Raw genomic sequence first — 25,152 nt, 5'->3', positions numbered from 1 at the left:
TCTTTTTTTAAATCTCGAAACCACTGATCCGTGTTAAGATGATTAAGCCACACAGTGGTATATAGTTTATCAGATTTTTTAATACAAATTATATATATATATATAAACTGCTTTGATCCAAGCATGTTAAGAAATCACCGTTTTATGAAATACAACTGTTAGAAAACTTCACTGAAATTTAAAACACTGATTAGGCTACACATCTGTTGTATTAGTTGCTTAAATGTAATACTATTAACGTTAGATAATATGTTCTATTAAATGAAAATGTTAACAATTTCCCTCTGTATTAACATTATTGTCTCATTTATGTTTATATTAATCTTCATATTTCTTGTATCTTGTAGTAATCCTTTTTTAAAAAAATACCACTGACAATTACTTAAGTCCCTAGAATTACTAATAGTTAATGTCTCCACAATTGAATATAAAAGTAGCATAAAATGCTCTCTAGAAATTTAACTTTTCCTTCACTATGTCACCATCTGGCCAAAAGCCAAGACAAGATATATTCACTTAAATATAAAGCAAAAAAATTTTTTTAAGTTTATTTAGTTTGAGACAGGGAGAGAGTGAGAGACCAAGAACGTGCACACACGGGGGAGGGGCAGAGAAAAGGAGAGAGAGAATCCCAAGCAGGCTCTGTGCCATCAGCGCAGAGCCAGATGCGGGTTTCAAACTCACAAACTATGAGATCATGACCTGAGCCAACATCAAGAGTCGGACGCGTGACCAACTGAGCCACCCAGGTGCCCATATAAAGCAAAATTTTTTTAATTTAAAATTTTAAATGTTTAGGGGCGCCTGGGTGGCTCAGTCGGTTGAGCGTCCGACTTCGGCTCAGGTCACGATCTCGCGGTCCGTGAGTTCGAGCCCCGCGTCGGGCTCTGGGCTGATGGCTCAGAGCCTGGAGCCTGCTTCCGATTCTGTGTCTCCTTCTCTTTCTGCCCCTCCCCCCTTCATGCTCTGTCTCTCTCTGTCTCAAAAATAAATAAACGTTAAAAAAAATTTTTTTTTAAATAATAAAAAAATAAAATAAAATTTTAAATGTTTAAATATAAAGAATTGTAGATGAGTCAGGGGACTATACTGTCCTCTTATAAAATTCTTATAAACAGAATAAAAATTGAGAGTATCTGGACTACACTTCAAAGCTTCAAATTCTCCAAAAGCAGAGACCTAGTTATTACCAAAAGCAATTACAGGGTAGCTAAGGAAAAACATAAAGTAAAACTACGCTAAAACAATTTTATGTCTACAACAGCAATCAATAAAAGAAGAAACTGGGGCAAGTTATTTTACAAGGAAAAGTCAATACTGAGTTATCCAAAAACAAATCCTAAAGTTTAGGCATTAGACATTCCCTCAATTCAGTCAAAACTGGCTTTATAAGAATTTTATCAACAACAACAAAACAAAACAAAACACACAACCAAAAAAGACAGAAATCACTGTTATGTAGTATTTCTTCACACCTGTAAGGCAATTAAAATATTTTCAGTGATGATCATAGGGATTTATAACATCCTAAAGTGACTTTTTTTTTTTAAAGTTTACTTATTTAAGTAAGCTCTACACCCAGTGTGGGGCTCAAACTCACAAGCCCGAGAGCAAGAGTCATACGCTCTTCTGAGATCAAGAGCCAGCCAGGCACTTCCTAAAGTGACTTCTAAATAAGGTGTTGTTGTTTTTTTTAATTCTAAGCATATTCAGACTTTATTCTAATCTTTTAATAGGCCATCCATAAGCCACACAATATTTTTAAATGATAATTAAAATACGATGTTTTATTCCCGAATTCATTGGCCTGAAAAAAATGTTCATCACAAGTGATAAATAGGCTAAAAATATTATTTAGAATATAATCTGATTTTTTATTTGTTCTCTAACTTTACATAAAATTAGACCGTGGGTGAGTAATTTTATCTTTGCCACGTTCACATGTGGCATCATCATTGAGAGTTCCTATACACCCCACACCAAGTTTCCCTTATTATTAACATCTGACATTTGTACGGTATGAATAACCCATTAAAATGGACAATGAATCTTAATAGATTTCTCTAGTAACATACAAATGGCCAACAAGCACATGAAGTAGTATTCAATATCATTAGTCATTAGAGAAATGCAAACCAAGACCAAAATAACATTCTATGACGCACCACCCAGCGTGGCTTTCGTCAAAAAGACTGATGATAACAAGTACTGGTGAGGATCTGGAGAAACTGGAACCCTCATACATTGCTGGTGGAACGCAAAATGGTGCCACCACTGTGCAAAACAGTGCGACAGTCCTCAAAAAATAGAATACAGAGTTACCACATGACCCAGCAACTCCACTCCTAGGTATGTATCCAAGAAAACTGAAAACATGTTCACACAAAAACCTGTACACAAATATCCATAGAGGCATTATTCATAATACTAAAAAGTGAAAACAACACAAATGCCTATCAACTGAGAAATGTATACACAAAATGTGGTATATAATACGATGGAATATTATTCAGTAATAAAAAGGAATGAAGTACTGATACATGATACAACATGGATGAATTGTGGAAACGTCATGCTAAGCAAAGAAGGGCAATCACTTAAGACCACATATTGCATGATGACATTCATAGGAAATGCTCAGAATTGGCAAATCTATAGAGATAGAAAGCAGAGTAGCAGTTGCTTAGGGCTGAGAGAAATGGGTTTTTTTCCTGAGTGGTAAAAATGTTCCTTTATTTATTTAGTTTTTTCTTTGAGAGAGAGAGAGACAGAGAGACAGAGAGAATCTTAAGCAGACTCCACAATCAGCATGGAGACCAACATGGGGCTTGATCCCACGATCCTGGGATCATGACCTGAGCTGAAATCAAGAGTCGGATGCTTGATGGGTGAATCTCAATAAAGATTTTTTAAATACCATCAGCATTAGAAGTTTAACGTCCAGTCATCTCCACCTCAAGTAGCCAAACAACTACTCCTTCCTAACCACCATACACACTTGAGGTTTATCATCTGAAGGATGTGAATCTGAACCAGAGGCTGGACATAGGAATACACAGAGAGGGGGTGGGGAGGGGAGTACACAAGACTGAAACCAGGGGAAAGTCTGTGTGCTGAAGAGTATGATATGTGAATTCTCCCTCCATGTCCTTCTTCCATTTTATAACCACCACAGAGCAAACTAGCAGAGCACTCTGCAGAAACTATAACAACACAGAGAAAAGACCTATAACATTCAAAGTTTCACAATGCAATACTTCCCAAAATTCCTTACCATCCCCCATAATTCTACTGCACTGCCTACTCAAAATCTCCCCATGGATGTCTACCAGGCATGCCTATCTAACATACTAAAAGCAAAATCCTGACCACTCCCAAATCTACACCACTGGCATTCTTTGCCAGTTGAGTAAATGGCAATGCCATTCACTTGTTTGCACATGCCAGAATCTTTGGCATTCTCCTTTGCTCCCTCCTTTTTTCTCACAAGCCAGATGCAATTAATTGGCAAATTCTATTGGTTCCATCATCCAAAATACATACAAATCCAACCCCCTCCTCTATGCTATATATCTCATCTAGGTGACTTTAATAGTGTCCTAAGTGGTCTCTTACAAGCTATTTTCCAAAGAGTATAAAGAATGATGCTTTTCAAACAAATCTGAGGAAGCATATCAAGCCTCTGCTCAAAACCTTCCAATGGCTTTCATTTCACTCAGACAAAAGCCAAAGTTCTTACAATGAATTACAGAAGACTGTCAAGGCTAGAAAATCTGCCTACCTTTCTATATCTCCTACTAGCTTCTCCATGTCAGTCCCAATGGCCTACTTGCTATTCTTCAAACACTCCAAGCACACTCACATCTCAAGGCCTTTGTACTTCCTTCTACCTCAAATGCTCTTCCTCCAGGTATCTACATGGCTGTCCCTTTAGGTCTCTACTCAAACACCATCTTATCAAGTCAGCCTTCCATGAACACTACCCTAAAAGGGTAACCATCCTGTCCCATCACTCATTACTTCCCCTAGTCTGATTTATTACTCTCCACAGGGCTTATCATGTTTTGTTTCATTTAATGTGTGATTCTCCCTGCCTAGAGTGTTAGCTTCAAGAGGGAAGAGACTTTGTTTTGCTCACTGCTATGCCTCAAGCACCCTAGTGTGCCTAAAACTCCCTATAAATACTGAACAAACAAATGAATACAGTACTCATAGGAACAGGATGCTATAAAAATGGTACAGAAAGGGGTGCCTGGGTGGCTCAGTCAGTTGAGCATCTGACTTCGGCTCAGGTCTTGATCTCGTGGTTTGTGAGTTAGAGCCCTGCGTTGGGTTCTGTGCTGACAGCTCAGACCCTGGAGCCTGCTTCAGATTCTGTGTCTCCTTCCCTCTCTGCCCATCCCCTGCTTGTGCTCTGTCTCTCTCTGTCTCTCAAAAACAAATACATGTAAGAAAAAAAAAATTTTTAAGTGGTACAGAGAACCAGAGCTCTCAGAAATTAAAAATAAAAAGGAAAATATTCAATTAGAAGATTAGAAAGTAAAGTCAAGTAAATCTCCCAAGAAGCCACAATAAGTAAAAAACAAAGAGAAAGACAACAGAAAGGTTAAAAAAAAAAAAAAAGTAAAACATCAATCCAGTTGGTCTAACATTTGAATAATAAAAGCCTGAGAAAGAACAAAAACAAAACAAAACAAAAAAACCCTGAGGAAAAAATCATGAAGAAATAACACAAGAGAATTCCTCAAAATGAAGGACATGAGTTTCCTAACTAAAATGCTCACCTTGCCCCCGCCCCTGCCTGCATTGAATAAAAAAGATCTATACTAAGAAACATTGTTTATGTTTGATGTTCTGCAACTGCAGAGTCAGTGGGAACTCTATACCACAAATAATTTGGAGTCTTTACAAATACAAGGAACAAACAAAACTATAGATGGAGAATCTGTAGATTAAAGGAGATTCATGGGGTGCCTGGGTGGCTCAGTCGGTTAAGCAATTGACTTCAGCTCAGGTCATGATCTCACAGTTCGTGGGTCCGAGCCCTGCGTCGGGCTCTGTGCTGACAGCTCAGAGCCTGGAGCCTGTTTCAGATTCTGTGTCTCCCTCTCTCTCTGCCCCTCCCCAGCTCACACTCTGTCTCTCTTTCACTCTCTCTCAAAAATAAATAAACATTAAAAAAAATTTTAATTAAAAAAAAAAAGGAGATTCACAAAACATATCAACCAATTGTAATGTATAGACCTAATTGGAACTCTGACTTAAACCCCAATCTTACACATGTTTTTGCTGTTTATGAAGCAATTTGAAGTCTGAATAATGCCTGGATATTTGACTGAATTAAGTAATCACTGTCAATTCAGGTTTGATGTTGATAATGTGGCTGTAAATAAAGACACCTTATTTCTTAGTCACAATGAAATACTTATGGTTAAAATAATCTGATGCCTGGGATTCATTTCACTATAATATAGAAGGGGGGAAAGTGACTGGGGGTATAAATGATATCATATTGGCCATATATAAATCATTGTTGAAGCCGGTGATTGGTACAGTAGGTTCATTATACTATTCTGTTCATCTTTAAAAATCTGTTTAAAGCTTTCCATGTAAAACAATGTTTGAAAAAAACAGAGGACCAAGAAAACTTACAGAGACGATGAGAATGAGCAAAGGATCACCGACAAATGGACCTCCTTCAAGGCTTTATACCTTTACACTCCCACCGGCAAGGTAAAGGAAGTTTTAAAATCACCCTCGCCAACACTGGGTGCTTTCTTTTTCTTTAATCTTAGCATAATGAGTGTTATAGCCTTTCTTACATCATGGTGAGATTAAGTATTTTTCATGTGTTTGTTGTCCATACAAACATCTTTCACATCTTCTTTGATGTCCTTGGTAGATTTTTCTTTTCAGAAAGGTTTTCTCCTTTTTCTCATCAGATAGTGTGGGATTTACATAGAGAGATACAGAGATAGAGTTTTATTTACCCTTTCCTGTAAATATTTTTCTCATTTGTTTGCCTTTTTACTTTATTTAAAGTGGAGAATTTACTTGTACGGTAAAATGCTGGATTGCAAACAACTCGTTCTGCGAGTGTTCTGCAAGATTGGCAAACATTTTAATAAATTTTAACCTGATAAATGAGCGATGTCTTGCAATACAAGTAGTACTTGATGCCGAGACTCACATGATCACAACTAAGCCAATGGTTCCCTCTCTCTCTCTCTCTCTCTCTCTCTCTCTCTCTCTCTCTCTTTCTGTCATTCACTGCAGGATTGTGGGTGATCTCCCATGTTCAGATGCCTGATCTCAGGCCGCGGTGTTTGGCAGAAATCAATGATTTTTCAGAACATTGGCAGGTGTGTCCACAACTGGCACTAGAGTATGTTTTGTCACTTCAGAGCACCTATGGACCGCCCTTTCCTTTTCCATTCAAGAGTAAGCTTAGGGGGGCGCCTGGGTGGCGCAGTCGGTTAAGCGTCCGACTTCAGCCAGGTCACGATCTCGCGGTCCGTGAGTTCGAGCCCCGCGTCGGGCTCTGGGCTGATGGCTCAGAGCCTGGAGCCTGTTTCCGATTCTGTCTCCCTCTCTCTGCCCCTCCCCCGTTCATGCTCTGTCTGTCTCTCTCTGTCCCAAAAATAAATAAAAAACGTTGAAAAAAAAAAATTTAAAAAAAAAAAAAAGAGTAAGCTTAGGAATGCTTTGCTTGGTTCTAGGTCAGGCTGCCTGCAGATATAGACCCTTTCCTCTGCTGCCTTATTGCCAGTTACATTCAATACAGTCTATGACAAGAGTTTATTAATACTATACTGAAGTCAACATCCGTGCGAGCACATACAAGGGCCCCCATGCAGACAAAGATTCCATTGAGCCAACAGACAGCAGTGATTCCATTAGTGATAGTGAAAGTTGTCCTACACAAAAACCCTTCTCTCTCTTATCTCCCTCACACCAGCCATGAAGGTTTTCAAAGTTAAGTGTAGGTTTATTTTTCTTCATATTTTCTCTGTTATTTTGTATTATATTACAGTATTGTAATCATTTTTATATGAATATATTTGGGCTGTGGAATAAATCATCTGAGTTTCCATTATTTCCTATAGGGAAATTCGCTTTGACATAGAAGTGCTTCGGATTACAAGCACGTTTCCAGAACAAATTATGCTCACAAACCAAGGTATTACTGTATATTACTTTAATTTTTTATAATCACAGCTATAAGTCCATTTCTTTATGATTTTGTTCCTCTGCTTTTACGATTACTAGTAAGCCATACTGCACTCAGAGAGCAAAAGGACTTAAATTTTCTTCTTAGTTTATCAGTTTTTAATGTTTTACTCTTTTTTAATCCAACTGGAACTTATTTTAGAATATAATGCAAGATGGGAATCTAACTATATTTTGTCCCAAAGAGTTAACCAATTGTTTCAACATGACTCACTGAATAATCTTTCCTATCCTCACTGATTTAAGATACTAGATTTTATATATATTCAACAAGTCTACTACCAGCCTTTCAATTCTATGCCATTAGTCTGCTCTTAGAGTTACTGTACTTTTTAGCCACTCAACAATCTCTTTTCCCCTTCTTTTGGTACTGGACCCTAATTTTCTTTATAAAAATTTCTTTTTGGGGCTTTAATTTTTTTTTAATGTTTTTAAAGTTTACTTATTTTTTTGAGAGAGAGACAGAGAGTGCCAGCAGGAGAGGGGCAGAGAGAGAAGGAGTCACCAATCAAGCAGGCTCCAGGCTCTGACGTCAGCACAGAGTCCAACACAGGACTTGAACTCGTGAACTGCAAGATCATGACCTGAGCCGAATTCAATGCTTAACCAACTAGGTGCTCTGTGGGCTTTAATTTTTTTTTTAATTTATTTATTTTGAGGGAGAGAGAGAGAGAAGGAGAGAGAGAGGTCCAAGTGGGGGGAGGGGCAGAGAGGGGAGAGAGAGAGAGAGAGAGAGAAAATCCCAAGCAGGCTCTGCAATATCAATGCAGAGCCCAACACAGGGCTCAAACCCACGAACTACAAGATCATGACCTGAGCCAAAATCAAGAGTCGGACACTTAACGGATTGAGTCACTCAGGCGCCCCTGGGCTTTATTTTTAGTAGAACTGAGAAAGATTTATTTGGGGCAAACTACCTCTTCCAGTCAAATATTTTCTCTCTGGGACTTGAATCCTAAATAAAAGTACAAAACGAATGATACCAAATTGTTACTGATAAATAAAATAAAAATTATGGATACTAATTCATCTCAATTTCATCCATCATTTCTGTTCCCAAGCCTTCTGGAGATGCTCTGGGATTCATTTCTGAGCCTAATTCCCCAGGTTTCATCCTGATTCTGCAAATATGATTCCCATATTCTTCACTGAATTCCCTATTTAAGCTAACCAAAGTTGGTTTCTATTGCATACAACCAAATAACCACAAGCAATACAATACTAAAGCTTTATAATGCATATTAACTTCTGAAATAGTAAGCCCCCGCTCATTACCCTTATCAAAATGTTTTAGAGACTCTCGGGAAGCTCTTTAGTCTTCAACATGAATTTCTGAATCTATCTTCCCCAAATAATTCCACTGAATTTTTTTATTGGAACTGTTTTACCCCATAATATAACCTAGGGAGGATACATATCAGTATAGGGTTGAGTGCTCCCAAAATGTCTCACCATTTTCTTTGAAGACTCTCAGTTACTTTTTGTAACTTTTAAGTGTTTGTAGTTGATTATATTCTTATTTTTGTCGCTGTGAAGAAAACTTTTTAAATATTTTAAATATATTATTCTCTGATTATTGCTGCTGTATAAGAATGTATATATAATTATTACATATTATTTTCTTTCTGGCCTCCTTACTGAATGTTCTTACTAGTATTAATATTTTTAAAGTTGATTTTCTTGGGGCGCCTGGGTGGCTCAGTCGGTTAAGCGGCCGACTTCGGCTCAGGTCATGATCTTACGGTCCGTGAGTTCAAGCCCCGCATCGGGCTCTGTGCTGACAGCTCGGAGCCTGGAGCCTGTTTCAGATTCTGTGTCTCCCTCTCTCTGACCCTCCCCCGTTCATGCTCTGTCTCTCTCTGTCTCAAAAATAAATAAACGTTAAAAAAAAAAAATTTTTTTAAGTTTATTTTCTTGATTATTTAGGGTATAAGTGTATCATCTGAAAATAATAAGAGTCATACCTCCTTCTTTCCCACAATAATAATTCTTATTGCTCTTCTTCCATCATATACTTCTTTGGCTAAAATTTCCAGAACAACGTTAAATGACAGCAGTGAGTTTAACTAGAGCATCTCTAGCATTTTATCATTGAATTCTCTTCATAAATGTTTATTTACCTAATGACAATTATAAATTATGTTTAAAACAAAACTTCTTTATCTATTGAAATACTTCATTTCCCACAAACAAAAGGAAATTTTAAAAAGAAGAATGAACAAATAGATTTCTCTCAGAATTAATTAAATTGATCATCAGTATCATTCTCTCATAAAAATCACATTTTTAATTTGTAAATTGATGCTTCTTTCCCATTTAAAGTCTTACCCACAAAACCATGCAGCTAGTATAGGATTCAAACTACAAAATTAGAATTTAATATTATGTGTGCAAAAACCTTTCCTGTGTTGCTTCCTCAACCTTACAGTTTAAACAATTACCCTCACATTTTCCAAATATTCCATGAGAATTGTTAAAAATGGATAGATTTTAAAAATTAGGGGAAAAATATAATTTACTCAGACACAATGTTTTCAAAGAATCCAAATATTCAATATAAATAAATGCTGAAAAAATTAGTTTTATATTTTATTACAGAGTAAAACATTCTCTGGCCTTAAATTACTGACTGGATAACATATATATGTTTGGGGTTTTTTTAATTTTTATTTTAGAGAGAGAGAGAGAGTGTGAGCAGGGGAGCAGGGCAGGGGGAGAGAGAGAAAATCTTAAGCAGCCTCCATGCTCAGCACAGAGCCTGACTCAGGGCTTGATTCCATGACCCTCGGATCATGACCTCAGCTAAAATCAAGAGTTGGACACCCTATCAACTGAGCTACCCAGGTGCCCCAACATATACATGTTTTAAAAGAATCAGAAAAATATACCTCAAACTCTTTCCTAAGACGTTCTTCTCGTTGAGTGCTAAATTCAAGCTCACTCGTTTGTTGCCGTAAAAGGTCAGAGCAATCCATGTGTTCAGCTTCTAATTTCTCTACCTTCTTGTGCATATTTTGCACAGCATTATCTTGCTCCTGGAAAATAATTCATTTAAGTTTATAAGCCAACAATGACAAAAATTTATTTTATAGAAGACCACGAGTAACTAAATCTGTGCTTCAACCACAATAGGTTAATTTACACAGTAGACCCTTGAACAACATGAGGGTTAGGGACATTGACCCATGCACGGTCAAAAAAAATATTAATTAATTAATTTTTGACTCTGCAAAAATTTAACTACCAATAGCCTGCTGTTGACTGTAGTCTACTGTAGCCTTACTGATAACACAAATAGTCTACTGCCCATATTTTGTATGTTACATGTATTAGATACTGTGTTCTTAAAATGCCTAACTTTTTAATTTTTTCAGTATCTCTAAGCAACACGGTTCATCTCTAAGTTTTTTTCAAATTATCCAAAAGCTCCAAAAAATTTTCCAACATATTGAAAAGAATCCACATGTGAGTGGACCCATGCAGTTCAAACCCATGTTGTTCAAGGGTCTTATACACACTTGCCCTTATAGGCAAGAGGGGTCTAGATATTCCAGCGATGTTTCAGAATATACACGTGTTCAAAACACACTACTGGAATTTTAACATTTTAAAAATCTGATTAATACATGTTATAGTTGAAAATGTGTACAGCTCTCTATAATGTTATGCTAGTTCAATTGACTTCTGAGGCTATTTACATAATGCTGTAGTCCAACAGCCATATGCAATGTTTTCCCTCTCATTAAAATTTTAAAATATTTTGTAATACAAATGTACATTGCCCTTTTGTGTGATAAGAAATGATTAGCTTGAATGCCTAATAATGACCCTGGAGAGATTTTTATGTGAGCTCATGGTACTTTAACTATGGTTATAGCTCTTAAAGTTGCATCCACTAGGTGGCTGTGTTTCATTTCCTTCAGCTTTCAAGTTTTCAACTCTTTGTTGTATTATTGAAAGAACGATAACATCAGGTAGTCTTCTACTTAAATCTCTCAATCCCCTTTCCCAACTAAACTCAGAAATCAGACAGAGGTGAATTTTGTGAGAATTCAAACATAAAGTAACACACGTATCAAAGGTATTTTCCACAGTAACGTGTCTAGATTCATCATTCTCACTGAGGTCTCTGACAAAGGCTTCTCTCCCACCTCGCCCCCACCAGCACAATCTTATTCAGGGACTTGCACAAATACATATTATTATGGTTTCAAGTATTACTAGCCACTCAAATGATGTCACCAGAGTCTGAGTGAAAATGTCGCAAGCATCAAATACAATTCTCTCTCTATAAAAGATTCTAATTTGGAAAGTACCCAGCAGTACAGTCCACAGCCAAAGGATGAAGAACAAAACGTAATTTAATTTCTTCTTTCCACATCCCCTCATTCATGAGATTACTACTCTGTAGCTGACTACACATGAACTCTTAAGAATTATTTTCTTCTGGGAATGGAAACGTCTTCATATACAGAAGTTCATCTACTTACATATTTTCAATCCTTAAACTACCGCAGTTAAGAGCAAAGCTGGGTACCAGAGCAAAAGTGCACCAGCACTGTGCAGAGAGCACTCGTAGTTTTTACTAACACTCTGGATGGATTCAGGAATAAATGGGTTTATAAATAGCCATATGTAATCTAATTTCATCATAACAGTACCTTCACATACAATAGTACTTTTAAAACCATTAAGCACTATACAAGTATGAGATACTATTATTATTCTGGAGGATAGGTCCCCCTCCTTCAAGCAGTCAATACTACCAGCATTAATCCAAATTCACTGTTAAATTATATGCCCTCTTGATTGACACATAATCTCGAGCTTTCTATCGTCCACACAAATTACTACGTGTATTTTTAAATGAATAAACAGCCATTTACAAGGTTAATCACAGAGTAAACCAAATAATTTGAAATAAAAACAAAATCAAGTCTATAACCAAAAAATGCTTTTATCCTATTTGATGGCAATTATTTCAAACGATATTTATTCAAAAAGCAAAGAAACTAAAGTATCCAGGAAGTCTCAGGAAATTACTTATAAGAAAATATAGCTTGTGATTCCCATCCTATTGATAAACAGCACAGAAAGACAACATGCAATTATTTCATTACACTAAACAAAGAGCATGACCACCATTCCATGACAGTTTCAATTTAATCCTATAAAAAAAAGAACAACTGGAAAATCAATGATGGATCAGTTAGGACATATTGTATTTATTGGTGAGATTTTAACTTTATGATATTTGACCTATTTTAAATGTTACACACGGTAAAATAGCTTTTAAATAAAAGTCTTTCAATATGTAGATGAAATTCTGACCTAACAATCAGTTTTAATGCAGAGGTCAAATAGTCACTAATATTATGTGACAATTCCTATATATTCTTGAATATGGATATAAAAACATACACACAGTTTTTATTTTAAAAGCTGCTTTTTGCATATAGTATAGATTTTATAGGAATTCTATTTACATATCCAAGAAACTTATATTACATAGTTAAGGGATTACATTAATTTACAATTACACTGATTAATTTTCTGATGTTAAACTCACTTGGCATTTATTGCATAAAGGCTTTTTATATCTCTTATATTTTTGCTGCATTGAGTTGGCTAATATTTTATATAATACTTTTGTGTGTATATTCATTAGTGAGATTGGTTATAATTATCTTTTCTTGTATCTTTGTCAATTTAGCATCAAGATTTATCAGTTTTTGGGGGGTGGGTGCCTGACTGGTTCAAACAGTAGAGCATGTGGGACTCTTGATCTCAAGGTCATGAGTTCAAGCCCCACGCTGGGTGTGGAGCCTACTTTTAGGCTCCATAAAAACATGGGGGGCACCTGGGTAGCCCAGTTGGTTGAGTTCTGACTCTTGATTTCAGCACAGGTAATGATCCCAGGGTCATGGGATCAAGCCCCAAGTTGGGCTCTGTGCTGAGCATGGAGCCTGCTTAAGATTCTTTCTCTCTCTCCCTCTGCCCCTCTCCCCTGCTCACATGCGCTCACTCTCTCTCTCTAAAAAATATTAATTAATTAATTAATTAATTAAAAAACTTTTAAGAGATTTATCAGTTTGGTACGTTATCAAGATTTTTCCATTCTCTGTCAGAGTTCATATAAAATTGAAACTATTTCCTCCTTGGAGTTTCTTTTTGCTTATTGGTGAAGCAATATAACCTGGAATTCTGACACTGATTCTATCAGGTTTTCTACTTTCTGCCTCTTGTTAAGTTATTTGGGTTAGGTAGGAGAATTATATACGTATCCATTTCAAATACCTAGCCAGGTAACCCTACAGTGAAGATCACAGTTGAAAAAACAAATACAAACGCTCAGAGCTTCTAATAAGCTCTTCTGTCCCCAACTCTTAAACATATGAAAAAGTTATGGGGGGTGGGGGGGGACAACATAAAAGATGAAATCTAAATCAAGGAGAAAGGGGAAAAACAACCTGAGAGGAACACATATAAAGAGAATAAAACTTGACAATATCTTCAGAGAACAGAAGTAATTTCAGAATGGCAGAGTATAAGGACTGCCAAAAATTCTTTCCTCCATAAAAGCAGCAAGAACATGTGCAAAAAATGCCAAAATATCTCATAACTGGAAATTAACCATAGGCTTGCAATAATCCAATAAGCACTTATTCAAGAAAATCAGTGAAATCTCTGTAAGAATGGCAAGTTCTGGGGAGCCTCGGGGACTCAGTTGGTTGAATGTCTTACTCTTGATTTCAGCTCAGGCCATGATCTCAACATTGTGGGATCGAGCCCCAAGTTGGGCTCTTTGCTAACAGCGTACAGCCTGCTTGGGATTCTCTCTCTCTCTCTCCCTCACTCTCTGCTCCTCCCCCCACATCCCTCCCACTCTCTCTCTTTCTCTCTAAATAAATAAATAAACATTTTTAAAAAACAGTCTTAAATAATATAACAACTTATTGCTCATCTATTTTTAATTCTGAAACAAATATGACAAACACACGATCTAAATGGTAAATATTAGTTATATCAATGGCATTGGTAGGTTATACTGGGTACTGGTTATATTAATCCCTGTTACTTTTTGCATGTTCAAATATTTGTTTTAAGTTTATGGTGCTATCAACACAATCCAAGTCTGGGATGCATTATAACATACAAGAAAATTCCAAAAGAGCTATAAAATAGTTCATGCATTTATATATCAAGATTTATTTGCTCCTTTCAAATAAACTTTAAAAAATTTTGTCACAGAATTTATTTTCTAATAAAACAAAAAGCTTACAGTGAAAAAGTAAGTGTGGCGTGTGTGGGTGTGTGTGTGTAACCAAATCATAATTAAAGACAATGGAAATTGAAGGAATTTTTCTTTCTTCCACTAGAGGGAGGTGTTGAACTTAAAATATTTTAAAATGAGGCTTATTTTTGAACTGACATTTACCAACCCAGAAAACCACATTGTGCTATTAGAAAATAAACTTGCTTTCTTTCCACATCTTTCAGAAACATAGCCCAAAAAGTATTAATTTCATTTGTACTCATATAAACATTTCTCAGACTCCAAAATACAGTTTCAAGTCTGAAGAATTATGAGTATAGTTAGAAACATATCAGAGAAAAAAAAGAAACTTATCAGAGCTAAAGTACCCCTCCTTCTTACCTTATGAAATATATCAATTTAGCTAGTTACCACCTTAACCTAGTAATGCTTATCTCCTGAAAGAACCAGAACAAGCTGTTCTTCCCTAAATCTGCAAACCCAGCACAGTTCTACAATCAGAAATAGTGTTTGCAGCCATACAGTATAAAATGGCACTAACTTTGTGTAGTACTTATCATAATTATAAATCCATAAACTTGCACACCAAAGCAGTGATGCTTGTAGGCATTTACACAGTTCAATAACTTTACAACAGCTCAAAGATATGGCCAGGAATGTTAGCTTTTTACTTTTTTTCTTTTCTTTTTTTTTTAAAAGCTCTATACCCAACATGGGGCTTGAACTCACAACCCCAAGACGAAGAGCTGCATGCTCTACCGACTGAGCCAGCCAGGTGCTCCAAATCTTTTTTTTTTCTTTTAATGTTTATTTAAACTTGTGTGCACACACGAGTTGGGGAGGGGCAGAGAGGGGTACAGAGAACCTAAAGTGGGTTCCACAATGACAGCAGACAGCCCAACGTGTGGCTCAAACTCATGAACCGCAGGATCATGACCCTAGTTGAGTTCGGACACAACCGACTGAGCTACCCAGGCACCCCCTCACCCCCAGATCATTTTTAACTAGAGCAAAAAATTTTCGAAGTAAATGAAATGTCTATCAATAAGGGATTCCTTAAATATATATTAGGAATGTCCACATAGCAGAAAACCATGCAGACACCTATAAGAATAATATAAGGATATCAAAAGATGGACAACAAACATACTGAAGAATATAATTCCATTTATGTAATTCAATGATATATGTTTATATACCCTCAGATAAGGAGTGGGACTCGAGGAGTGGTCGTAAGACCTTCACTTTTGCTTTTAAGTTTCCCTAAATTAGGGCATTTTTACAATGAGCACAATATATAGTAATTTTATAAATTGAGTATAAAGGCATTTCCCGTTTGAAAATAACAGGCAGTATCAATGCCAGAGTCACTGTCTACGCCATTTGCTTACATGGGGCCCCGGTGGGCAGTTTCCTAGGAAACTGCAAAGAAATGCTCCTAGCTGGTCTAGATCATCGCTGAATGATCTGAAATATTTCCTGTCCATGTAGCTTTCTCCAAGCTATCTCCAGGTCACAGTCATGCCCACCAGGTCAATCTCTACACGCTGCCCTCCAATCCCTAATACACAGCCTGCTGATGGCCTAAGTCTGCTCTAATATCTCCTTTCACTGCTCCCCACTCTTCCCCCTCTGTCTTTAGGGTACAGTATAATTTTCAATTGACATTTCTCATACTCTTTGCCATTACAAACTCTCCTACCCCTTAATCACTAGATACATAAACCAAATTTAGTCAATGAAGGAGGAAAGGATCATTTTATTCCTTGGTTGAGTTATAGAATTTGGGAAACAAAATAAATATGTAAAAATATACACTGGTCTTCCAAATATTTTCAATCCTACTGGTAATTTATACGTTGAAATGAACTGGAAAAATGACAAAGAAAAGGGCACGGTGGTTTAAAACAACCCTTTACGGCTGCCTGTCCCACATTGTCTACAATAGAAAAGCTTAGAACAAATAAGCATCCTCAAAGTTCACATTGTTATGGCAGGAATAAAGAAAACCTAATAACCACACAACAAATGGCCATTTTAAATTAAAATTTTTAATAAAGATAAAAAAGGTAATATATTTAAAAATCAATATTAATACTTTGTTTTTAAATTAAATTGGCTTTGATTTGTTGTTTTGGTGGGGGCTTTTTGCCTTTGATTTGTTTTGAAATTTCAATGATGCTAAAGAAAGATGGGGAGTTTTTATGTTTATCAAAAAAGGGCATGCATTAAAAAAAATGAGAAACACTTTTTTAAAATGAGGTAACTGTATAGAGTTCCCATTAATATTCCAGAGAAGTACACCTCTATTTAGCGTTTCAATTACTAGGAAAGAAAGGAGACATGGCATAAAATTAAGATTTTTTTTTTCATAGTGGGTCTGAATTCTAAAGCCCAGATGAAAGAAATACTACACCTGCTTTGTCTGTTAAAGATGGGGTTTCACTTAGAAGGGTTTGTTTTTTTTTTAACTTATTTTAAAAACTGAATTCCCTTAGAGAGTTAGTTACACAAAGAGAACACTATACCATACTAACATCTAATTATAGGATGGAAACCTAAACCCATCAACAGCCAATAGGGAGAGCAGAGAATTTCAATCCAGCCCACAAGTTGTTTAAAAAAAGACTTTTAAAAATATGAATAGTTTCTTAAATTTGCTTTAAAAAGGAAAGACAGTTTTCTTTTGTTAATGCTAAAAGGACAAAAAAGTGAGAGACTGAGCTCTGAACATTTCAGTTATAAAATACAATAAAATTTATCTTGTGCAAACATTACACTACATGTTAACTAACTGGAATTTAAATAAAAACTTTAAAAAATATATCTTATAAAAGGTGGTAGTAACTAGGAGTATATTCCCTATTCTTTCCCATACATACTAATTAAAGACTGATACAGGAGCTCCTTGGCTGGCTCAGTCAGTGGAGTATGCGACTTGATCTCAGGGTTGTGAGTTTGAGCCCCACGTTGAGTATAGAGATTACTTAAAAGAAATGATAAAATCTTAAAAAAAAAAAAAAAACAAAGAAAGAAAAAGACTGGTACCATATTGCTTTAGTACTTCATAATACAAAGTCTGGTATAACCACATACATTTCAGTGACTTAGAAATCACATCTAAATCACATCATCCAGGGATCCCTGGGTGGCTCAGTCGGTTAAGCATCCGACTTCAGCTCAGGTCATGATCTGGCGTTTCATGAGTTCAAGCCCCGAATCCGGCTCTGTGCTGACCACTCAGAGCCTGGAGTCTGCTTCGAATTCCGTGTCTCCCCCTCTCTCTGCCCCTCCCCTGCTTGTGCTCTCTCTCTGTCTCTCAAAAAATGAATAAATGTTAAAAAAATAAATAAAAATAAATAAATCACATCATCCACACATTTAAATATAAAGGTCTCTGAATCATATTTGATAAGTTTCAGGCTACTGATTGGGGGCACTGGAGATTTCTGAGTGTTTAGAAATGAAGAGGTTATTTTCATTTACTAATGTTTACTTGTTTGTTTTAGGTAGGCTTTATCAACAGTTCAAATATCGTCTACTCTGTGATGGTTTCCCCATTCTCCTAGGCAGTTAATACATTTCTCTTTTATGATCCCATAGAATTTTGTTCAAAACTTTATTATATTACAATATATTTTCTCTCTTTACATATCTCTCTGCTTTAAAATCTTCTAGGACAGAAATCGTATCTCAATTTTGTATCCTCAATACCCATAGCAGAAACTCAGTGTGTACTTAAGGAATGAATGAATGAATGAATGAGTGAGTGAACTACACAAATTACAATCAGACTCTAAGAATACCAAGAGGTCTACAGAGTGATTGTAATGTTTTACCAGATTCTACAGATGGGGTAACTAGTAAGAAAAGCATTGCCCAAAGACCAAAGGTTTGGGTATTTGTTGGTATTTTGAATACTTACATATACAACAAATCCAGTATTTCCACTGTTTACTGCCAGCTTTTACTCTTAAAGAAATAGGGTGGCTTTTATTCTCTGCATGTTTTTGGCTGCCTTTGTCTTGCACAGTTGTTTCTAACACAAAACTACTCCAAAATTTTTAGATGGATATTTTTCATTCTGTGAAGAGTGCGTATCTTGGACATGTACAAAGACTATATTTCAATTTGTTGGTTTATATAGAAAAAATGCCTTATACAAAAATAAGTAAAGAAGAAATGACGAAAAGTTCTTTTAAATTTTAAGTTAGCTGGTTAGTGAATTAACAGTTTGAATTTATCTTATCTTCCCTTCAAAATAATTTATGTGTAATCTCCTGAAATAAAATGCAAAGTACCCCAGAGTGAGAATCTGGTGACTGGTTGTCTTTTCCCACATTAATTACTCAGTCTATGATCTGAGTAAATCATAAATCTCCATCTGCTCATCTACAGTGGGGGTTGGATGTAATCAGTTATTTTCCAACTGGACTATTTGAAGCCTTGGGGATTCTGTGTGTTGGAAGAAAGGAGTAAATAGGACATAATTAAGAATATGATCTTCGTAAAAAGCAAGAAAAAAAAAAAGAATTTGCTCTTAACAAAAAGAGTTGAAAAATCACTATGCTATATTAACTTATAAGCCTCCTTTAATATCTAAAATCCAATTATTCTATTTCTTTATGCTATTAAAGTGAACCATCACATATTTTAAATTGGAAAAATAAAATACCAAATGTATATATGTCCTTCTCAAAATCACATAATTTGTGCAACGAAGTCGCCCTACTCTAATTCTGATAGTATCTACTGGTAACGGTTGCCCATATTATCATGTAACTACAAATGAAACATGGCCTTCCAGAAATCAAAGACTAGGAATCATTTTTGCATTGAGTAAGCTAGCCAACTATTGCACTAATGCTTTAGTATCATAAGCATTAAAAAGACATTTAAGGAACTGAATTATTATTTTTTAAATACCTGTACTATAAATTGTAACTCTCTTCTTTCTGCTTCCCATTGTTCTGCTTGTAATCTAAACTCCTCCAATGTTGTCTCCCTGATATGACACTCCATCTCATTCTTCTCCTGCTGATGTTTTTCCAATGCTTCCTTTATATGAATAAAATCTTGCTTTACTATTAGGTCAGTGAAAGTCATCTTTCTTCCTTCAGCCCCAATTTAAGCATACAAAGGGCTCGTCTTATCTACAGACTGCTAAAACTCATTATAATTTATGTTAAAATTATTAATAGAACTATATCATGTTTTGATCATCAGAATGTAGATGTGAATAAGAAACTAAGGTTATCCATTTAATTTAAACAACGTTAGAGAGAGAAAGAGAGAAAGAAAGAGAGAGAGGCATATGTTTAACCCAATTTCTCTAAAAAATTTAACTTCAGAGGTTTGAACAAAATGATATGACACAGAGACAAAAACAAAGTAGATTATATGTAATCTATATGTAAATCTACACGTAAAGTAGGTAACATGTAAAGATCTAATTACCTATGAACAAACTGGATTATTCCTGGTAATTTACGTACAAATCTAACAGAGAAACTGTATTTACCAAAGGTGAGAAGGAAGGAGTTTTGTGCAACAAATCAGAATGTTAAAAATTTGAAGAGTCAAAAAAAAAATTTTTAACGTTTGGACTGCAACTAATTTCTAGTTCTACAGATAATACTTGCAAAAGGCTTTTCTTTTGGGTTTTCCTAGTTGTACTACATTTACAAGATCTAATTTGGTTCAAACTCTTAAAAATATAAAATGCAGGTTCCTCAAGAAGCCCAATTTTCTAATCTATAGGGTTTAAAACTAAGTTCCCATTAACACAAGGAGAAAGAGTCTGTGGCTTATATGAGAAGAAGCCTTCTGTGTCTAAATAGACAGAAGGGATCTGCATAATAAAGATTACCCTTATAACTTTCACTAATGGAAACCATCACAAAGGGACTCGAGCTTTTTCCCCTCTGCTGAAATAGTGTGACTCCTATTCAACCCCAAATACCCGCAAAGTCTGTGCAGATCAGTTCAAAGCCAATAGCATAAAATTAAGCAGAGTTCTCCCATCCAGTAGCTAGGCAAGATCACAGAAAGATCTTATAATTTGAGGTGCAGGCTGATGGACTATTAAGGAAGGCTACTGCCATTATGTTTCTTTCCACGTAGCCGTAGCCGCAAGACGTAAGGTTATACAGGGCCACCCAGGGACTTGGAGCACCAGTAGGCACCTAGACTCCCCCCATTCAGCTACTAAGGGAGCCCTTGCACATACCAGGCACTGTTCTACGGTCTGGGAACATCACACGAAGACGAGAGACAAACTGTGTCTGACATGGAGAAAATCAGAAGATCTGCTGACAATGCCATGGAACCCTTATACTGAAACTTTTACACTGACTAAATGCTTGTGTAAAATTACTTTTAATAAAGATTTCCAGAATTCTGGAAAGCCATATATGCCAGTGGCAAATATAAAGCATTTCTATCATGTATTTTTTACTTTAAACTGGTGCTTCAAAAAAAAAAAAAATGGCAAATATAAGCAATCAAAAAGCTATCTTTTAAGCTGTAGGCAAATTCAACCTTAAGTCATACTTTTACTTTAGAGAATAAAAAAAAAGAAAAGAAAAAGAAAAAAAGGAAAAAATGGGAAAATAAATAGCTCAGTAAAAGCTCATCAAATATTTTTGATGTCATGCCTAAATAGAAAGGGCTCTACATAGATAATGAAGTTTACATCAGAGACATAAATATTTTTTGTATCTATTAGATATTCAGACCTAAATCTAGGGCCCACATTTCTAAAATTCTAAATTTTCATGCTACTGGACCTAAAGGGCTATAGGTTCTCATCTTCTTATAATCCCACATAAATTGAGTTCTTTTAGTTTGATCAGAGATCTCAAACTGTTTTTCATAAAAGAGGCAGTGTACATATTAACGTATTGCTAAAGCATATTACAAAAGAGACCCACAAAAATGCTCCTGAAAGGAAAGAGAGGGAAAGAGACAGGGCGGGTGAGAGGAAACCAGATTTTCTTGATTTCTGGTAGTTATTTTCCTTTCCAAGGATAGCTTCAAATAACATGTAACACATCTCAATGAATATAGAAAATATCCTTTATAAAAATAAGGTACCTGTAGAGTTTTCTCTAGTCTGCTTTTTTCTTTCATAAGTAAATCATGTTCTCGATTGCAATTTTGAATTATATTGTCTCTCTCCTCCAAATCACGTTCAAATCTTCTGCACTCTTCTTTCCATTTCAGCTGGGAAGTCTGGAATGCTTTCTCGATCTCATTTGCCTTTCTCTGAAGTTCTGCATTCTGAGCTGTTAAAAATATAAAAGAATAATAGGTATATTTCCAACCACACATTAAATCCCTAGGAGTTCAAACACCTAGGCGTTGGAGTTGATTCCATTTACAGCATGATCTTAGGACAAAAGATTTAACCACTTCACATCAGTAAGCTCTAGGAAAGCTCACTGTTTCAGAACAATCTATTCTCTAATTTCTTAATCTCTTCTTCCCCTCCAGACAATGGTGATTTTGCCATGAAATAGTATGCCATGTTCCTTTTTTTTTTTTTTTTGAGAGAGAGAGTGAGGGTGCAAGTGAGTGAGAGACAGAGAGAAAGAGAGAGAGAGAGAGAGAGAGAGGGAGAGAGAGGGAGAGAGAGAGAGAAGCGGGGCTCACACAAAGCGGTGCTCAAACTCATAAACCATGAGATCACGACCTGAGCCGAAGTCAGATATTTAACCGACTGAGCCAGTCAGGTGCCCCAATATGACATATTCCTAGAAGCATGCCCAAGTTTAGGTGTACCTATAGCACCAGCTACATTCTACTGCTTTTTCTCCTATTCAAGAAAATAAGTCAAATGTTGCGGGGGTTTTTTTTTGGGGGGGGGGGGGAAACCTGGTTGACTCAGTCAGTGGAGCATGAGACTCTTAATCTCAGGGTTCAAGTCCCACACTGAGTGTAGACATTACTTAAATAAATAAATCTTTTAAGAAAAAATGTGGGTTTGGGGCGCCTGGGTGGCTTAGTCGATTAAGCTTCTGACTCTTGATTTCAACTGAGGTCATGATCTCATGGTTCATGAGTTCAAGCCCCACATCAGGCTCTGCACTGACAGCACAGACCCTGCTTGGGATTCTCTGTCTCCTCTCTATCTGCCCCTCCCCCACTTGTGCTTGCTCTTTCTCTCTCAAAAATAAACTCAAAGAAAAAAATTTTTAATTTCATTAACGGCTATTCTTCTATCTTCCTCTGTAAAGTGTCTGTTGAAATCACTTGACATCAGGAAAATAACATCCTATCTTCTCTGGACTTCAATCTCCTCATAATTAAATAAAAGTCATTAACTTGTATATCTGGTGCCTTTCAATTCTTATATTCCTAAGTTCCAGGTAGTGGTGTGGTTATTAAATGCCAGAGGTAATCAAAAATATTTCTGGCCGATGGCAATAACCTAAGACAGCTGGCCACAGTTAGGGACCAGAACCTTTACAATGACTACAGCTTAACATTTGTTCAGTCCCACGTGGTTAATAAAATACTTTTGGTTTTGTTTTGTTTTGTTTTGTTTTCATTTCATCCTTAAAACAACCTAAGTTCAAATATCAGTAAGTAAGTGGTAAAACCAAGACCTAAACCTAAATCTTCTGAATTCATGCTCAATATTCTTTTAATTAAGACCTGCTACGTACAAGAACTTTCATAGCAACATTGGGGCACCTAGCTGGCTCAGTCAGTAGAGCATGCGACTCTTGTGAGTTCGAGCCCCACTTTGGGTGTAGAGATTAATTAATAAAATCTTTAAAAAAAAAAAAAAAAGGAACGTTCATAGCAACATTATTCTTGATAACCAAAAACTGGACATTACTCAAGTGCCCATTAGCAGAAATGGATAAATATAATGTGGTGTGTCATACAATATAATATTAAGCATCAATGCAAAGTTCATACAACAATATGAATAAACTCACACACAATGTTGAAGGAAAGAAGCCAGATATAAAAGAGTACATATTATATGATTCCATTTAATATAAAGTACAAAAAACTGGCACAATTTATCCTTGCTATTAAAAATCAGGGTAGTAAGGGCACCTGGGTGGCTCAGTCGGTTCAGTATCAGACTCTTGATCTCGGCTCAGGTCATGACCTTACAGTTTGTGAGTTCAAGGCCCACATGGGCTCCGTACTGATGGCCCAAAGCTTGCTTGGGATTCTGTCTCTCCTCCTCTCTGCCCCTCCCCTGCTTGTGCTCTCTCTCTCTCTCTCTCTCAAAATAAATAAATAAACTTCAAAAAAAAAAAAGGGTAGTAGTTATCCATGTGGAAGGACTGCTGGTAATTTCCCATTTCATGATATGGGTGCTTCTTCTGAGTTATACACTTATACTAGGCACATTTCTTTACATACATTATACTTAAAAGATTTTTAAGTGTTCATATGCTATATAACAGTGTTTGAGGATTAAATCCACTGCCTTTTTCTTCTTTAGGCACCACACTCTGACCCTATGGTTCCCAAACCTAGCTAATCAACAGAATCACTTGCAGTGCTCCTTGAACATATAGATTCTCTTGAGCTAGAAATTCTCATTCAGACTACATGTGATAGGAGGCCTATGAATTTTTTTTTTTAAGCTCTATGTGATTCTGCTGATTGACTATTCATGGAACAACTGCTCTACAAAGTGATTAAAAGAATTCTGAATCCCTTTTTCCATACATATACAACATAAAAAAAAAAAATCAATGCAAAGTAGATGAATGCTCACATACTGTGGAAGGCTTTATACCCATGCAGCAAAGTCTGTCCATCAAAGGCCAAAAATCCAAAACCCCACCTCTGACCCTAGATGGTAAACACACCCAACAGGGAGCAATGATATACAATAAGGGTAAAACCATCAGCATGGGGAAAAATAAAACTAGTCTTACCACAGAGCTTTTCTTGGATCCTATGTGCCTCAGCTAACCTTTCTTCAGCAGCCCGTCTTCCGAGACCAGCTTCCTTTCTAGCAACAGCCAGGTCATATTCCAGACTTTGTCGCAATGCCTCTCCTTTTTCAACCTCGGATCGCAGCTTGGCAATCTGGCTCTCATAGCTTGCCAGCTAACAACAGATTTCGAGATCATGAACCAATATTAAAATATGTCACCAAGATGATGAGATCGTGCACGCAAACATTTAAATGTCTTAGAGGAATTTGTTTCTATAATATTTATAAGACAAGAATTTATCAATTTATACTTTTCTAGAAGACTGGGAAAGAAGCACTAGCCTCACCAAATGACACTCATTAGTTTTCTAATTCTAGAGAATCCGCTGGAGAAAAAAATAAAAACAAAAAATTCTTATATGATCTTACAAAAATAAAGAGAAATCACAAGATTTTTTGGGTTTTTTTGTTGTTGTTTGGTTTGTTTGTTTTTTAAGTAGGCTCTATGCCCAATTTGGGGGCTTGAACTCACAACCCCGAGATCAAGAGTCGTATGCTCTACCAACCGAGCCAGCCAGGCACCCCTGAATAATTGCAAGTTTTCATCAGAAATAGTCATAGGGAGTGAAAAAATGAATGAACATAGTTAAGTACTTCAAAATTCATTCTCCCCTCTCTTCTTCCTATTCTTTAAATGAAATCAAGAAGCAAATTACATCAGGGCACCTGGGTG

At 36.2% G+C, this 25,152-nt stretch overlaps 1 protein-coding gene across 8 annotated transcripts in view; it reads right to left on the bottom strand.

Moving 5' to 3' along the window:
- CCDC171 (coiled-coil domain containing 171) overlaps nucleotides 1-25,152 on the bottom strand; it is a 301,409-nt gene that overhangs the window by 250,046 nt on the left and 26,211 nt on the right. For 7 of the 8 annotated variants that reach the window (XM_042964352.1, XM_042964351.1, XM_042964356.1 and 4 more), the window contains 4 exons: nucleotides 24,418-24,592; nucleotides 21,602-21,792; nucleotides 19,433-19,564; nucleotides 10,119-10,265 (listed from right to left, as the gene is read on the bottom strand). In XM_042964352.1, coding sequence (XP_042820286.1) covers nucleotides 10,119-10,265; nucleotides 19,433-19,564; nucleotides 21,602-21,792; nucleotides 24,418-24,592 — 645 coding nt within the window. The remainder of the gene's footprint in view (nucleotides 1-10,118; nucleotides 10,266-19,432; nucleotides 19,565-21,601; nucleotides 21,793-24,417; nucleotides 24,593-25,152) is intronic. The other variant, XM_042964355.1, reaches the window with a different exon arrangement.

This window comes from Panthera tigris, chromosome D4 (assembly GCF_018350195.1).
Source record: "Panthera tigris isolate Pti1 chromosome D4, P.tigris_Pti1_mat1.1, whole genome shotgun sequence".
Lineage (NCBI taxonomy): Eukaryota > Metazoa > Chordata > Mammalia > Carnivora > Felidae > Panthera > Panthera tigris.
The sequence above is the reverse complement of the archived record's forward strand: the minus strand, read 5'-3'. Positions and strand labels throughout refer to the sequence as shown.